The 16,176-nt window shown below is 34.7% G+C and overlaps 7 protein-coding genes across 7 annotated transcripts; 3 read left to right on the forward strand and 4 right to left on the reverse strand.

Moving 5' to 3' along the window:
• Positions 1–435: 435 nt before the first annotated feature.
• CYB2 (Cyb2p) lies at positions 436–2,545 on the forward strand. The gene has a single exon (XM_020220503.1). It carries the CDS (start codon positions 755–757, stop codon positions 2,408–2,410), a length of 1,656 nt encoding a protein of 551 aa, XP_020078966.1. The 5' UTR covers positions 436–754; the 3' UTR covers positions 2,411–2,545.
• Positions 2,546–8,106: 5,561 nt separating this feature from the next.
• On the reverse strand, positions 8,107–8,667 carry HYPBUDRAFT_151458 (uncharacterized protein). Its single transcript, XM_020220504.1, has one exon. It carries the CDS (start codon positions 8,470–8,472, stop codon positions 8,134–8,136), a length of 339 nt encoding a protein of 112 aa, XP_020078967.1. The 5' UTR covers positions 8,473–8,667; the 3' UTR covers positions 8,107–8,133.
• Positions 8,668–8,729: 62 nt separating this feature from the next.
• Positions 8,730–9,269, reverse strand: HYPBUDRAFT_86865 (uncharacterized protein; the record flags this gene model as incomplete). Its single annotated transcript, XM_020223790.1, has 1 exon — positions 8,730–9,269. A coding segment is annotated over one exon (540 nt), but the record flags the coding sequence as incomplete, so codon positions are not given.
• Positions 9,270–9,463: 194 nt separating this feature from the next.
• HYPBUDRAFT_100769 (uncharacterized protein) lies at positions 9,464–10,297 on the reverse strand (the record flags this gene model as incomplete). Its single annotated transcript, XM_020218072.1, has 1 exon — positions 9,464–10,297. One exon carries the CDS (start codon positions 10,295–10,297, stop codon positions 9,464–9,466), a length of 834 nt encoding a protein of 277 aa, XP_020078969.1.
• HYPBUDRAFT_175380 (uncharacterized protein) lies at positions 10,280–10,969 on the forward strand. The gene is made up of 2 exons (XM_020222872.1): positions 10,280–10,570; positions 10,623–10,969. Exons 1-2 carry the CDS (start codon positions 10,543–10,545, stop codon positions 10,859–10,861), a joined length of 267 nt encoding a protein of 88 aa, XP_020078970.1. The 5' UTR covers positions 10,280–10,542; the 3' UTR covers positions 10,862–10,969.
• An 867-nt stretch (positions 10,970–11,836) lies between these two features.
• Positions 11,837–12,856, forward strand: HYPBUDRAFT_154895 (opsin family protein; the record flags this gene model as incomplete). Its single annotated transcript, XM_020222069.1, has 1 exon — positions 11,837–12,856. The coding sequence occupies one exon, from the start codon at positions 11,837–11,839 to the stop codon at positions 12,854–12,856; it is 1,020 nt and encodes a 339-aa protein (XP_020078971.1).
• Positions 12,857–13,124: 268 nt separating this feature from the next.
• Positions 13,125–15,845, reverse strand: PHO91 (Pho91p). The gene has a single exon (XM_020219481.1). It carries the CDS (start codon positions 15,754–15,756, stop codon positions 13,207–13,209), a length of 2,550 nt encoding a protein of 849 aa, XP_020078972.1. The 5' UTR covers positions 15,757–15,845; the 3' UTR covers positions 13,125–13,206.
• Positions 15,846–16,176: the final 331 nt, after the last annotated feature.

Genomic DNA, 16,176 nt, shown 5'->3' on the forward strand with positions numbered 1-16,176 from the left:
CACTATACCAATATCACTATACCAATATCACTATACTCTATTCAAATCCACTATATATCACTAGTCCACAATCACTAGTCCACGATTCAAGATACCTTTCTATTAATAAGACGAAAGCAGCACAGGGGATGACAGAAAAGAGACAACGTCAACAAAATGTCAAACGCCCAACCTCGACTAGCTTGATTATATGATTAATGATGTTTGATATTACTTGCTTGGTGATAGTATCAAAATGAAAAGAATAACTGATTCAAACTTCGAAGCTAATGAATCCAATTTTTTTGAGAGAGCAAAAGTTTTTTTGAAGGTTTTTTTTTTTGGTTTTTTTTTTTTGGTTTTTTTTTTTTTGTTCGTTTTTTTGTTCGTTTTTTTTTTTTGTTCGTTTTTTGTAAAGGATTTTTTTTTGTTTGTTCGTTGGTTTTTACCTTTTCCTTTTGACTCCCCAACTACCCACGGACCGTACCTGGTGCTTCTCCGGCACAGTCCAGTGTTTCTCTGGCACAGTCCAGTGCTCCGGCAGTGGTCTGTGGGTGGTGGAGACCCAGTAGTAAACGTAACGGGTCCGGGCAACAAGTGTTTTCGGTGTCAAAAATGTCGTGCTCCGCTCATGGAATCGTCCCGAGTTAAAAAAATTGTTACTGATAAGAGAACCGGGGGTACGGGCGTAGGTCTTGTGGGGTCGGAAAAGGAGATTAGCAGAGTATATAAAGTAGCAATAATTCCCCTGGAAGGTGTAGGTACCCGGGTAAGGATGCTTTCGATTGAAGAAGTGAGTAAGCACAACACCAAGAAGGATTGCTGGGTCATTATCCACGATAAGGCGTATGACGTCAGTGACTTTATTGATGAACACCCTGGAGGGTCTGCGATCATTTTGAAGTATGCCGGGAAGGATGCAACCAAGGTGTTTGATCCAGTTCATCCTGGGGACACGTTACAGAAGTATTTGGCCCCCAAGTATCATTTGGGAGAGGTGGAGAAGAGGAAGAAAACCAAGAAGGTGGTGAAACAGGAGGTGAAACAGGAGGTGAAAGATGTCAACGATGTCAAAGATGTCAAGGATGCTAAGGATGACATTGTTGATGAGTTTGATGTTGAGTATGATGAGCAAGACGGGAAACAACCGATCCCGGTGCCAACGTCGGCTACGATCAGTGTGGAGGAAGAGTACGACGACGACGACGACGAACCACCCACCGAGGAGGAGTTGAAGAGACGCCAAATGGTGAAGCTCAAGCCGGATTTGGGCCAGATCTATAACTTGAGCGATTTTGAGTTTGTTGCTAGACACACGATGGAGAAAACCGCTTGGGCCTACTACAGCAGTGGATGCGACGATGAAATCACTCTCCGTGATAACCACTTGGCTTACCATCGGATTTTCTTCAAGCCAAGGGTGTTGGTGGATGTCACCAATATCGATTTATCCACCACCATGTTGGGCACCCCGTGCAGTGCTCCCTTTTATGTCACCGCCACGGCCTTGGGGAAGTTGGGCCATCCCGAAGGGGAAACGGTGTTGACCCGGGCCAGTGCTCAACAGGACATTATCCAAATGATTCCAACGTTGGCTTCCTGCTCGTTCGATGAGATTGTGGACGCGGCCGTTGATCAACAAACCCAATGGTTACAACTCTACGTGAATAGTGACCACGAAATCACCCGCAAGATCGTCCAGCACGCCGAACGCAGGGGCATCAAGGGGTTGTTCATCACGGTGGACGCTCCCCAATTGGGCCGTCGGGAAAAAGATATGAGACTGAAAAACGTCGAGGACCTAAGTCATGTTCAAGGAGATGACGAGGACGCCGATCGGACCCAGGGGGCGGCACGGGCAATCAGTTCGTTTATCGATACCTCGTTATCCTGGAAAGACATTGCTTGGTTTAGATCCATCACTAAAATGCCCATCATTTTGAAAGGGGTCCAAACCGTCGAGGACTCCCTCAAGGCCCTCGACCATAAGGTCGACGGCATTGTTCTTTCAAACCATGGTGGTAGACAATTGGAGTTCAGCAAACCTCCAATTCAAGTTTTGGCCGAATTAATGCCCATTCTTAAACTGAAAAATTGCCAGGATAAATTGGAAGTCTATGTCGATGGTGGGGTCCGTCGTGCTAGTGACATCCTCAAGGCAATCTGCTTGGGCGCCAAGGGGGTCGGCATTGGCCGTCCTTTCCTCTATGCCATGTCCACCTACGGGGTCGACGGGGTTTACAAGGCCATGCAAATCTTAAAGGACGAAATGTTTATGAATATGAGATTATTGGGTGCCACCAAAATCTCCGACCTAAACGACTCCTTTGTCGAAACCCAATCCGTCCCGGCATACGTCCCCGAAGATAAACTCTTTGGCGGAGTCTACGAACCCTTGATCAGCTCTCCTTTTAAAGATGCAAAGCTATAGTTTATTAGATATTTATTTAGTGTTCAAATTACTGTAGGTGCACGGGTGCTTTGAAGATGATGATACTGCGCGGTGCACGGGTTGTTTACAAAGACGCGCCCCACTGGATTTATCCCTAAATAAACGATTCGTCTGTTTTTGTTAGTGGTTTTAACACACCGCACTAAAAAAAAAAGGCTACCCGCTCAGATCAACATCAACAGCACATAGTTTCAGAAAAGTATCAACATCCTTCTTTCTCTTTATACATCCACTACCATTACCATTCCCTCTTCACTCACTAGGTAATTATTCATATCCATCCGTCTTTCCCACTCACTTCCACCACCCGCTTTTTTTTTTTTTTTTTCCCCCCATTTCCCAAACTTTCTTTATAGCTAGCTAATATTAGCCGCCCGCTTTTATTTAATCAATTAAAGGCTAGTTTCACTCAAGTATCTTGATTAAACAGATCAAATCATAGTTTATTGTCTCGTTTACTACAATTCTATTTTGATTTTTTCTTTTTGATTTGTTGTTCTTTTGCCCAGTTTGGTTTTATTTGATTCATTAACTTGAATTATTTCATATACTGATTTCATAGAAAGTGTATGTATATTTGAAGTGAATATCCATCATGGTTTCTGCATATGACGTTGGTACCCGTTGTTGGTATCCTGATGAAAAACTAGGTTGGATAGGTGCCTCTGTTAAATCAAATAATAAACAAGGTGAGAAATATATATTAGAATTTGTTTCAGAAACTGATGAAGAATTGGTTTTCTCCGTGGAGGCCGATAGTTTAAATGAAGATAACGATAAATTACCCCCATTAAGAAACCCTCCTATTTTAGAAGCTGCAGAAGATTTAACTAGTTTATCTTATCTTAATGAACCAGCAGTGTTACATGCAATTAAACTTCGTTATTCTCAATTGAATATTTATACTTATTCCGGTATTGTTTTGATTGCCACTAATCCTTTCCAAAGAGTTGATCAATTATATACTCAAGATATTATTCAAGCTTATGCTGGTAAAAGAAGAGGTGAATTGGATCCTCATTTATTTGCTATTGCTGAAGATGCTTATAGATGTATGAAATTGGATGGTAATAATCAAACCATTGTTGTTAGTGGTGAATCTGGTGCTGGTAAAACCGTAAGTGCTAAATATATTATGAGATATTTTGCTTCGGTTGAAGAAGAATCAGAATTACAAAATAATATTGGTACTGAACATAAATCGGATATGTCTGATGTTGAAAAACAAATTTTAGCCACTAATCCAATTATGGAAGCTTTTGGTAATGCTAAAACTACTAGAAATGATAACTCTTCTCGTTTTGGTAAATATTTGGAAATTTTATTCGATAATAAAACTTCTATTATCGGTGCTAGAATTAGAACTTATTTATTAGAAAGATCAAGATTAGTTTTCCAACCTTCAAGTGAAAGAAATTATCATATTTTTTATCAATTATTAGCTGGTATGAATGAAGATGATAAATTGGCTCTTGGTTTAACTAGTGCTTCGGATTATAAATATACTAATCAAGGTGGTAATCCTGACATTAAAGGTGTTGATGATGCTGCTGAATTTAAAATTACCAAAGATGCTTTAGCTTTAATTGGTATAGATGATTCAAAACAATTAGAAATTTATAAAATTTTAGCGGCTTTATTACATTTAGGTAATATTGAAATTACTGCTACAAGAAATGATGCTTTATTATCTTCTGATGAACCTAATTTAGTTAAAGCTTGTGATCTTTTAGGTATTGATGCTTTTTCTTTTAGTAAATGGTGTGTTAAAAAACAAATTACTACTAGATCAGAAAAAATTGTTAGTAATTTAAATCATAAACAAGCTTTAGTTGCCAGAGATTCTTTTTCAAAATATATTTATTCTGCATTATTTGATTGGTTAGTTGATTATGTTAATACTGATTTATGTCCTCCAGAAGTTGCTGCTAATATAAAATCATTTATTGGTGTTTTAGATATTTATGGTTTTGAACATTTTGAAAAAAATTCTTTTGAACAATTCTGTATTAACTATGCTAATGAAAAATTACAACAAGAATTCAATCAACATGTTTTCAAATTAGAACAAGAAGAATATGTTAAAGAAGAAATTGAATGGTCTTTTATTGATTTTGCTGATAATCAACCTTGTATCAATTTAATCGAAAGTAGATTAGGTATCTTATCTCTTTTAGATGAAGAATCAAGATTACCAGCTGGTAATGATCAATCTTGGATTGAAAAAATGTATCAAACTTTAGATAAAGAACCAACTAATAAAGTTTTCAAAAAACCAAGATTTGGTCAAACTAAATTTATTGTTAGTCATTATGCTCTTGATGTTACTTATGATATTGATGGATTTATCGAAAAAAATAGAGATACTGTTGGTGAAGGTCATTTAGAAGTTATGAAAAATTCAACCAATCCTTTATTAATTGATGTTTTATCAATTATTGATAAAACTGCTGCTGCTTTAGAAGCAAATAAACCACCAGTGGCAAATGGTAGAAAATCCATTGCTAGTAAAAAACCAACTTTAGGTTCAATGTTTAAAAATTCTTTAATTGAACTTATGAAAACTATTGATTCTACAAATGTTCATTATATTAGATGTATAAAACCAAACGAAGAAAAAAAAGCCTGGGAATTTGACTCATTAATGGTGTTGTCTCAATTAAGGGCTTGTGGTGTTTTAGAAACTATTAGAATATCTTGTGCTGGTTTCCCATCTAGATGGTCATATGTTGAATTTGCTGATAGATATCACATTTTAGTTCCATCTGACTTATGGATTGGTGTTATGGCTGGTGAAACTACTCAAGAATCAGTTACCGAATTATGTAATGGAATTTTGAGTAATAATATTGAAGATAAAGGTAAATATCAATTAGGTAATACTAAAATTTTCTTCAAAGCTGGTATGTTGGCTCATTTTGAAAAATTAAGATCTGATAAATTACATAGATCTGCTGTTATGATTCAAAAAAATATGAGAAAACATTACTATCGTAAAAAATATTTGGAAATTCAAAAATCGCATAATAATTTACAATCAGTTATTCGTGGGTTTATTATAAGAGATCGTATTAGAAAAGAAATTGAAAATAATGCTGCTATTAAAATTCAAACTTTGGTTAGAGGTTACGTTTCAAGACAAATCTTCAATAATACCATTAATAGTATTACTGTTTTACAAAAATCAATTAGAGGTTTGCAAACAAGAAGAAATCTTACTAAAATTAGAAGTGAACAATCAGCAATTGTTATTCAAAAATCTATTAAAGGTGTTTTAGCAAGACGTGATTATCAAAAACAAATGAAATCTGTTGTTTTAATTCAATCTTGTTTCAGAAGAAAATTAGCTGGTTATGAATTAAAGAGATTAAAATCTGATGCTAAATCAGTTAATCACTTGAAAGAGGTTTCTTATAAATTAGAAAATAAAGTGATTGAATTAACTCAATCATTAACTTCTAAAATTCAAGATAATAAAAAATTAGTAACCGAAATTGCTAATTTGAAAAATTTACTTGATCAATCAAGTAATGCTCGTGAAACTTTGAAAACTAGAGAAATTGAATTTAATGAAAAACTTGATTCTCAAGGTGCTGATCATCAAAAAGAAATTGAAAATTTTAATAGAGAATTAGAATCTATTAAATCTGAATATACTTCAGCTGAACAAAAAATTGAACAATTAACTAAAGAACAAGCTGAATTAAGACAAGAAGTTCAACGTAATATTGAAGAATTAAATAAAGCTAAAGATGCTCTTGTTAAACGTGATACCATTGAAGTTGATTTGAAGACTCATATTGAACAATTAAAATCAGAAATTGCTACTTTACAAAGTCAACAAAAGAATATGGTTAACAATAAAACTAGAAGCATCAGTAGTAAACGTCATAGCAGTGCTATTGGTTGGAATTCGCCAACTTCATTGGATCAAAGTAATAGACCAGTTTCTGTTATTGCTGTATCTAATGATGATTTTGCCAATATTGATGACATAAACGATGAATTATTCAGATTATTGAGAGATTCAAGACAATTACACAGAGAAATGGTTGAAGGATTATTGAAAGGTTTGAAAATTCCACCAGCCGGTGTTGCTGCTGATCTTACTAGAAAAGAAGTTTTATTCCCAGCAAGAATTATCATTATTATCTTATCTGATATGTGGAGATTGGGTCTTACCAAAGAAAGTGAAGAATTTTTGGGTGAAGTTTTAGCTGCAATTCAACAAATTGTTTCTACTTTGAAAGATGAAGATGTTATTCCAAATGGTGCATTCTGGTTATCGAATACACATGAATTATATTCATTTGTTTCTTATGCTCAACAAACAATTATTGCTAATGATACTTTGTCACATGAAATGAGTGAAGAAGAATTCGAAGAATACTTGAAATTAGTTGCAGTTGTTAAAGAAGATTTTGAATCTCTTTCTTATAATATTTACAATATGTGGATGAAAAAAATGGAAAAAGATTTAGAAAAGAAGGCTGTTTCAGCAGTTGTTTTATCTCAATCTTTACCAGGATTCATGGCTCCAGAAAATTCACCATTTTTGGCTAAAGTATTTTCTCCTGGTATTCAATATAAAATGGATGATATTTTAACTTTTTTCAATAACGTTTATTGGTCCATGAAATCCTATTTCATTGAACATGAGGTTATGAATGAAGTTATTATTGAATTATTAAGATTTGTTGACGCATTATGTTTTAATGATTTAATCATGAGACGTAATTTCTTATCTTGGAAGAGAGGTTTACAACTAAATTATAATGTTACCAGATTGGAAGAATGGTGTAAGAGTCATGAAATTCAAGAAGGCTCATTATATTTAAGTCATTTACTTCAAGCTGCAAAATTATTACAATTACGTAAAAATACTCCAGATGATATCGAAATCATTTATGAAATTTGTTATGCATTAAAACCAATTCAAATTCAAAAATTAATTTCTCAATATTATGTTGCTGATTATGAAACTCCAATTGCTCCAAAAGTTTTACAAGCTGTTGCTGATAAAGTTAAAGCTAATGAAGGTGCTACTAATGAAGATTTATTTGAAATGGTTTCTACCGATGGTCATTTCAATGATCCATTTAGAACTGTTGATTTGAGACCATTCTCCAGAGTTGAAGCCTATGTTCCAGCATGGTTAAGCTTACCAGTTATTCGTAGAATTGTTGAATTAGTTGCTAAGAATGCATCTGCTCAAGAAGCTAATAATAATGCAGCTGAAAGCGAGAATAACGATCAATTCAATGATGTTCAATTGAACGGTAATCCAGCCACCATTGCTGAAGCCTAATTCACAATATGATAGTCCTTTTTATACTTACATGCTGGCATTAATAATAAAAGCAAAATTAAATGAAAAAAAAAAAAAAGAAAAAATTAAAAAAATATCAAAAATACCAAAAACAATTCATACAAGGTTGATGTTAATCTCTATCTACTCTTAATTATACCCTTTAATTTTCTCTGACTTTTCTCTTTTCTTAACGTTTCTCTGGCTTCATTTATCTTTACATTAGTTTTCTTTCAAGTTTTGTTTGATTTTGCGTTTGTTCTCTTCTTTTATATATTTTTTATATCAATATTTTATTCATCATCTGTTGTTTATATAGCCCTTTACTTATCTACACCTCAAATACATAATAGTTGTTTTAAATGATATTCCGTATATACACAATTACCTAGGTCTAGTTTTTAACCTCTGAAGAAGTCTTGGTCTTCATTTGCAAAGCATGAACACCCTTATTTTTTAATTCGTCATCTAAAAGTTGATAAATTAAACGATGTCTTGAAGGCATATTGAGACCGGAAAATTCATCACTAATGATTTCAATTCTGAAATGAGATTCTTTCACATTTGAAGCACCCACCATTCCAGCGTGATGACTATGTTTATGAGAGTCATTAGCAATTTTCAAATAAGAAGGATGAAACTTATCGGTTAATTTTTCTATTATTGATGATTCAATTGGACCCGATATCTTTGATTGGATAATGGTTGGTTGTGTGGTAGTGGAGTTCGACATGATTTGAGAGATGCTTCTGCTAGCTGAAGGTCTTCCTATGATTCTTAAGCCACCCAACAAAGGTCTTGTAAACATTTGATGGTTTTTGAAGAGTTGAGTCGAGTTTAGTTGGTTTTTCATAGTACTCTTTTTTTTTTCAGCATTTTTTTGAACGAGTAATCTACAAAAAGATATTAATTAACAAATATATTCCAGAGGATGAAACTATGAAGAATGTTTTTATTATAAGCAAGTTATCGTCTTTTAACTTGGACTTGGCCCTTTTCTCTTCTTGCTTCTAATTTTGTTTGTCTTTTACTTTTAGTATTAGAAGACTTAGTACTGCTAGTTTGTTCTTCTTTCGTATTATTAGAGTTTTCAGCACCTTTAGCACCACCCCCGAAGAAGGATTTGGCAATGGAAGCAGCTTTATAAGCAGCATAACCTGGAATTACCAGGTATAACCACCAAACCTTATTGGAACCAAATACAATCATTAGCAAGTCGATTAACCAAGTAATGTAGATACAATCAAACATATACTCGAATAAACCTTCACCTTTCAAATCTTGGCCCGGTTTGATAAGCTTTGAATAACCATTTTCCAATCCGTAAATTGGTCTACCACTTTTCTCTAAAGTATATTGACAGAAGAATGCTGGGAGTGAAAAAATCAAATAAGCCCATTTTGAAGAAGGTCTTTTGAACACAAGCAAAACCAATAATGCTAATAAGTTTACTGCAATTGAAATCAAATGGAGTTCTTTCAAAGTGTTGGCATTGGAGGATGCTGTTTTCTTACTACTTTGTGAAGCCATTGCCAATGAATGATTTAAAGTATTGTAAATAAAAATATTGTAAATGAAAAGGTATTCATTTTTTTTTTTTTTGCTTTATTCAAAGAGATCGTGTGGCCTCATAATTTTTTTTTGACACTATAGCCAAATTTACAAGGTACTTCTTACAAGAATAAGAGATGGTATGTCTAGATAAAAGAGGTTGAGGTGATGAATTATTGAGTCTTTTTAGAAGGTTTTGGAGCAATTCTTATTGGACCAATATACTTTGCAACCAAAGCCTTAAAATTTTGATGATAGAGATTAGATAAAGGATAAGCTTGTAATTGGGGATGGTTCAATACGGTAGAGATTTTGTAGTCCCATTGTTGAATGACATCCTGGGTGTATTTGTTATCATTATATCTTAATTTAATGAAAACAACAATGGATGCAAGCGTGAATAAGTACACCAACACGTAGGCAGGATCTTTAAAAATCATAAAGACCAAAAGGAAAGACTTCATGAGTAAAGCCAAAGGCAAGAAGACTTCCATATTAGCAGCAACAAGTAAGGCTTGTTGACTGTAATTGGAAGTGAAGTGATTAATTTTTGAATTGATTGATTGTTGGCCTGCAATTGAAATTGGCAAGGACGGTAATAAGTTTTTCTGGAAGTAATGTAAAACGTGGAATATAGAGAATACAATTAAGGAGTAGTATCCGTTAACTGGGCCAATTTTGAAGCTTGCTAACAAGAAAACTAATGAAAGACTCAAGTATTGGATATTTTCATCTTTAAAGCTCTGCAACTGGAGCAATTTGGCCACGTTCCAAGAATTCTTCAAATGAACCTGTTTGATAACTATTGAATAAGTTATAATGACCGAAACCAAGGTTAATTGGTAGAATTTCAAGGCTTTTGATTTATTAATGAAGGAAAACAAAAAGTCAAAAGTGAAAAACACTAAACTGGAAACATGGCCGATAAACCAGTAGAATTGAAGGGTCTTGGCCAATGGTATGACCGTCTGTACAAACGACTTGGGACGTGATTGAGTATTGGCCATCTTGCCGGGTTTCTATTAACGAAGAGGATAAAGCTAGTGATGCCACTTGTAAAGGAGATGATTTTCCCATCGTTAATTGATAAGCTCCGTACCACGAATGCACCCGTGCACCGGCGCAACCCCGATAAAAAAACGATCATTTCAAAGTGAAATCGTTTCAACACGAAGCAGTTACTCTTTCATCAAGTACAAGGAGTTTTAGTAGTTGATTGAGTTTAGGAATCACTTGAGAATCAGGGAGGGAAATGGATTTTTGTTTTTTTTTAATTGGGTGTATGTATGAAGTCCATCAATGGCGTTGGATACAAGACTAACCATTATTTAGTTAAAGAGTTTAATAAACCATTAGACAATATTGGTAATATAACTTGTTATTGCGGTAATTGTCATAACCAGTCGGCGCATGCTATTCGAACCATTAACTGTATAACTTTGTTTTTCATTCCGGTGTTACCCTTTTATTTTTCTAAAAGATTGAAGTGCTCCATTTGCAATGCTTCGGGAGATCTCAACAAGGAGGCTCTAAGTAGATTAAATGAGGGTCAGCCCGTTGCAATTGGTTAAAAGTATATAGAATACATGATTGTTCTTTGAATATCCATTGTAAACTGGTAGGATGGTTGTTGATGTAGCCAAAAGCTTAAACCTTAGCCGTTCATCCCGTCCTTCTCTCCGAATCATCCCATCCACTGTTGTCACTATACCCTGGCTGTTCTGCACCTCTGTACAGACTTTGATCACTCTGCTCCACTTCTATCCAGGTATACCCTTATAACTGTCTCAACCGTCTACTTTCACCCAACTGTCCACTCTTACTTGACAAATGTTTACTCTCCTGCTGATCCTTACTATCTCTTCGTTGTCTACTCGTTGTCTACTTTGTCTACTTTGTCTACTTTGTCTACTTTGTCTACTTTGTCTACTTTGTCTACTTTGTCTACTCATAGTCACAGACTAAGATTGCAAAAAATGAAAAATGAGTGCAAAAAATAACATTTTCCGATTCAGCCGTTCTAAAAATTGAGTGATTTTGCAGACTGCAAAATTGGCTGACAAACCAATTCCTTGACCCGACTTCGTTTATACTTGTTTGGAGTACTATGGTTGTGTTATGTTCGTGAGATCAACAATGTACCGTAAAGTAAAACATGACCTCTCCCCTGCTAGATCGGATGTTCGTATAAGCTAATCATACAATTCGTCCTTACTGGGTTAAATTACTCAGATTGCTAGTTCTGCCGTATCCGGTTGGAACCTCCGAGAATGGGTTTCCTTGCAATGGGTTGATTTGGCAGCCCACTTGTCTTCCTTAGTAATGTCCCGTCAAAAGTAGTCCCGGATACCCTTTCTTCTAAGACTTTCCTTGAGTCCCGAATAAATATATTTCTGCTTAAAACGGGGCTATATAAACCCTGGCAGCCTACCCCTATTTCAATTCTGATTATCCCTATCATCATTCCAAAATAACTTTGTGTTTGTTTCAAAAAAATTGTTGATAATTTAATTTTTTTCTTTTTTTGCAATCATTCTAATTAAAACATGGCTGCTATCGATATTATTAAACGTGCTGGTAATGAAGCACTTGAGGTGAATCCTCCCGACCCTTCAATTGATATTCACTTAACTAATCATGGGTCCGATTGGTTATGGGCTGCATTTGCTGTGTTTGCATTATTTGCAATCGCTCATGCCGTCATTTATGGATTCGTAAGCTCTAAATCAAGTGCTTTGAAAAAATCCTTGTTGGTGGTACCCTTATTTACAAATGCAGTTTTGGCTTATACTTACTTTACTTATGCTTCTAATTTAGGTTATGCTTCGACCAGAACTGAATTCAAACATGTCTCAACCGATAGAGATCTTTACCGTAGACAAATATTCTACGTTAAATATATCGGTTACTTTTTGGCTTGGCCCTTTAACTTATTTGCAATCACAGTGGCTACAAGCACTTTGAGAGATAGTTCAATTAACTCTTCCACTCGTGAAAATTTCACCCGTTTAGTTTCTTTGATTTCAAACTTGGCTACTAAACTTTTGGCTACAGAAATTTTTGTGCTTGGTTTACTTATTGGTGGATTAATTCATTCTACTTATAAATGGGGTTATTTCACTTTTGCTGTCACTGCTCAATTATTTGCAATCACCTTGATTTCTTTCAATCTTTCAAGATCTTATCGTGCCTTGTCTGCCAATAAACTTGCAAACTTGTTGATTGTTTTCCAAATCATCGTTTGGATCTTATATCCAATTGCCTGGGGTTTAAGTGAAGGTGGTAATAAGATTCAGCCAGATTCTGAAGCGGTCTTCTATGGTATTTTGGATTTAATCACTTTCGCTTTTGTTCCAACCATTTTAACTTGGTTGAATGTCAAAGATGTTGATGAAGGTTTCTTCCATAACTGGTTTAGATCAGGCTCCCTTTCTGAAAAACATATTGGTGAAAGTCCAAGAGTTTCGGGTGACACCGCTTTCTCTCCTGCTCCAGCTGCAACCAATGAACCTGTTGCTGAACCCGAAGCTACCGCTCCAACTAATCAACAAACTGAACCAGTCTAATAGCTGATTATGAGAAAAACTAGATATTTCGTTTTCTCTCTTGTCTTTTAAACTCAAGGTATTAATACCCTCTTCAAATCCTTGTTTTAATAGACCCTCCTGAGTCTTTTCTTATGTTAGATTAGATTCTTCTATATCTTACAAAATAATAAATAAAAAAAAAAAAAAACTGCTAATGTCTTACGAGAGCTTAACGTTATACGAATAAATGATTAAATAGTGATCAATAAATGTTTCCTTACATAAATCTTACATTTGTAGCGTATTGATAAGTTTGTTCTTGACTGAAAGGATTGATCTTTGACATCGTTTGATAGACTGTTACTATAAAAATTGATATACATTAAAATTTAAAAGTTAATAAGCTTCATGGTTCCAAATCCAATTGTGACAATTATAATGTATGCAATTATTGAACTTGGAACACCTCTAGTAATGAACGTACCGACTGTCAAATAAGGCTTACCAAATTCATCAGTCATACAAATGGCAGTAACATTAGGGAAACCTGATGTTGGTAAACCCATGGCTGCTGAACATAATAATGCACTAGCCATAATAAGCAATCTTGGGTGAGGGTCTGGCATTGCATTACCAATTTCAGAGACTAATGGTATTATAATTAAAGCAGCTACTGTATGACTAACAAAAGTAGCCATGGTTAAAATTAATAATCCAAAAGTTAAAGTAACTGCAAATAAGGAAAATCCTTCAACTTCTCTTTGAATACTAACGGCAATGGTGGCCAATAAACCAGATGATGCAACCGCTTTACCTAAAGCAGTACCACCCATTGCTAAAACAACAATATTCCAAGGATAATTATTAAAATCTTCAGTGGTAAGTAAACCAGGACCGAAAAATAAGATAATTGGAATAAGAGCAATAATACCCATTTCACCAAAAATTCCTTCTAATTTAGATGCAATACACCACAAGAAAATTGTTCCAATAGAAACAGCAATAATATACCATTGAACACCAGTGAATTTATCATCGATGGTTCTGATGGCAACTAATTGAGTGTTTTTAGAGTTACATTTAAAAGTAAGTAATAGAAATGCCCAAATAAATAAAAGTGATAAAACACATACAGGGATGGCAATAACAAACCATTGACCCCAAGATGGTTGAGGTTCCATAGATCCAATGGCAATCATATTTTGAGGTGAAGCAATTGGAGAAGCCATACCACCGATATTAGAAGCTAAAGCAATACCTAAAATTAAAGCATTGGTAAATTGAGAACCTTTTGGTAAAGTTCTTAATAAAGGTTGAATGATTGAAAAACATAAAACTGGAGCAGCGACATTTGATACCCACATCGAAGCAAATAATGCTACCCCCATAATTGTTAATAAGACTACTGAAGGATTGGTACCAGCTTTAGAAAGAATCCAAGTAGAAATTAATTTAGCGATATGATATTTCGATAAAGAAGCCGCCAATGTAAAACCACCTAATAATAATAAAATGACTGAATTCCACATTGATCCTAAAATGAACTTAGATGAATCAACGGTACTCATTACTGAACCATCTTGATTTTTCAAAACATCCAAGATAACAATTAAAAGCGGAATTAAAAGAGAAGTGACGAAAAGAGGAATAGTCTCTGTAGCCCATAAAAGAGATGCACAAATTAAAAGGGCAAAGCAATTTTTCTGCTGTTCATCTTTGAAGGGAGAAAAATTCAATAAAATTAAAGTTATTGCAATGATTGAAAATAATTTTAAAAAAGTAGGATTTTTCCAGGACATGTTGAAAGTGAGAGGAGATCCATTTTTACCCAGTTTTTCATTGATATTATTATTGTTTGATTTCAATCTTTGATTTGCAGCATAAGTTTTACGTTCCAAGCCAATCATATCTCTCCAAACGGTATTTCTTTCCCAAACAACATGTTCTCTTAAATGGATTGATAATTCTTGTCTTGCAGTTTCTAAATCAGCACCATGATTACAAATCAAAGCATATAATTTAACCAAGGATTCAATATGATCACTAACTTTTTCAACAGTAGTTTGTTTGAAGACATAAGACTTGAGAGGTAAATTAGTCAAGTATTGGTCTTTCAAAGAAGTGTTTAAAGATTTATCGAATTTTTTCAAAGCTTTTTTAAACCCGGTTTGGTTTAATTCAATATAAGATTTCAATTCTGATAAGGTAGTGAAAAGAGCAATGACTCTTTTTCTTAAAATGACTCTAGTTTCGGAAAGTATAACTAATTGAGGAGGTAACGCATCAAAATTTGAATTATTGATACTACTCCAAATAGCAGGAGTTTTAGGGGATTTCAAATAATCATCAAGGGATTTGCTTTGATCTAAAGTTGTTGAGCCACCCATACCATCTCTTTGATTATTACGTCTATGGTCTGGACCATTATAATTTCTAGCACTATTATCATCTTCATCATCTTCATCGTCATCCTGAGTGAATTCAGTATCGGGATCGGTGGTAGTATGGAATTGGTCAACAGAAGGATTTGAATTAGTTCTACTTCGATTACCATTTTGGCCTAATGAAAATTGGTTAAGAGAAGAATTTCTGCGACTTGAAATAGAACCATTGCTGTGCAAATCACTTTCGAAATTTTCAATATCAAGAATTAATTCATCGACTTTTTTAAAACACAAATCTTCTTGGATTCTATAGAAATCGTCTATCTTAGCCAACTCGGCATCTAACGCAGCCAAAAATACACTTGAAGAATCCGTTTCATTAGCACCAGTTATCTCATTGGATATCAACTGGGATTCTTCTTCCAAATCAAACGATTTCTTCTTCAAAGAATCTCTTTGCAAAGAGTAAATAAGCTTCTTTAAAGTGGTATATGCAATATATTTAGAAGACCATTCAGGTACAGCATTAAATTGTAAAGAATGGGAAAACTTCATCTTTAATTAACCGCCGTATACCAATCAAACAACGCAAACACTTTGTTTCCTTCAGTAGCAACAACCTATCAAAATGATCCGCGGTCTCTTCCCCTAGTTCGGTGATACCAGTATTGCAAACAGCCTCTAATAACACTTTGGTGCCGTTCCAATTCATGGTATCTCTTCAAATTGATATAATTAAATGAAACCGGTGTAGTTTGGTGCTGAGTGAGTGATTAGGTAATCAGCACCCTTAATCTCACGTGACTGGCTCGACTTCCCAATCGGGCAGTGACCTGCAATATAAGCTACCAAGACCATTTGAAGATATCACGCCCGTGCACCAGGAGCGCGGGATTTCCCCGGAGCCAAAAATAAATTTTCGGGCCAAACGAAAGTTCCGATTGTTACTCCTTTTTGGCTGTTTTCTGCATAGAA

The sequence above is a fragment of the Hyphopichia burtonii genome, assembly GCF_001661395.1.
Source record: "Hyphopichia burtonii NRRL Y-1933 unplaced genomic scaffold HYPBUscaffold_1, whole genome shotgun sequence".
In the NCBI taxonomy this organism is placed as follows: Eukaryota; Fungi; Ascomycota; class Pichiomycetes; order Serinales; family Debaryomycetaceae; genus Hyphopichia; species Hyphopichia burtonii.

Bases quoted from the DNA above. Each gene is read 5' to 3' on its own strand.
- CYB2 (XM_020220503.1), top strand. From the start codon at position 755: ATGCTTTCGATTGAAGAAGTGAGTAAGCACAACACCAAGAAGGATTGC.
- HYPBUDRAFT_151458 (XM_020220504.1), bottom strand. From the start codon at position 8,472: ATGTCGAACTCCACTACCACACAACCAACCATTATCCAATCAAAGATA.
- HYPBUDRAFT_175380 (XM_020222872.1), top strand. From the start codon at position 10,543: ATGGATTTTTGTTTTTTTTTAATTGGGT. The intron at 10,571-10,622 runs GTATGTATGAAG...ACCATTATTTAG, and splicing joins TTGTTTTTTTTTAATTGGGT to TTAAAGAGTTTAATAAACCA.
- PHO91 (XM_020219481.1), bottom strand. From the start codon at position 15,756: ATGAAGTTTTCCCATTCTTTACAATTTAATGCTGTACCTGAATGGTCT.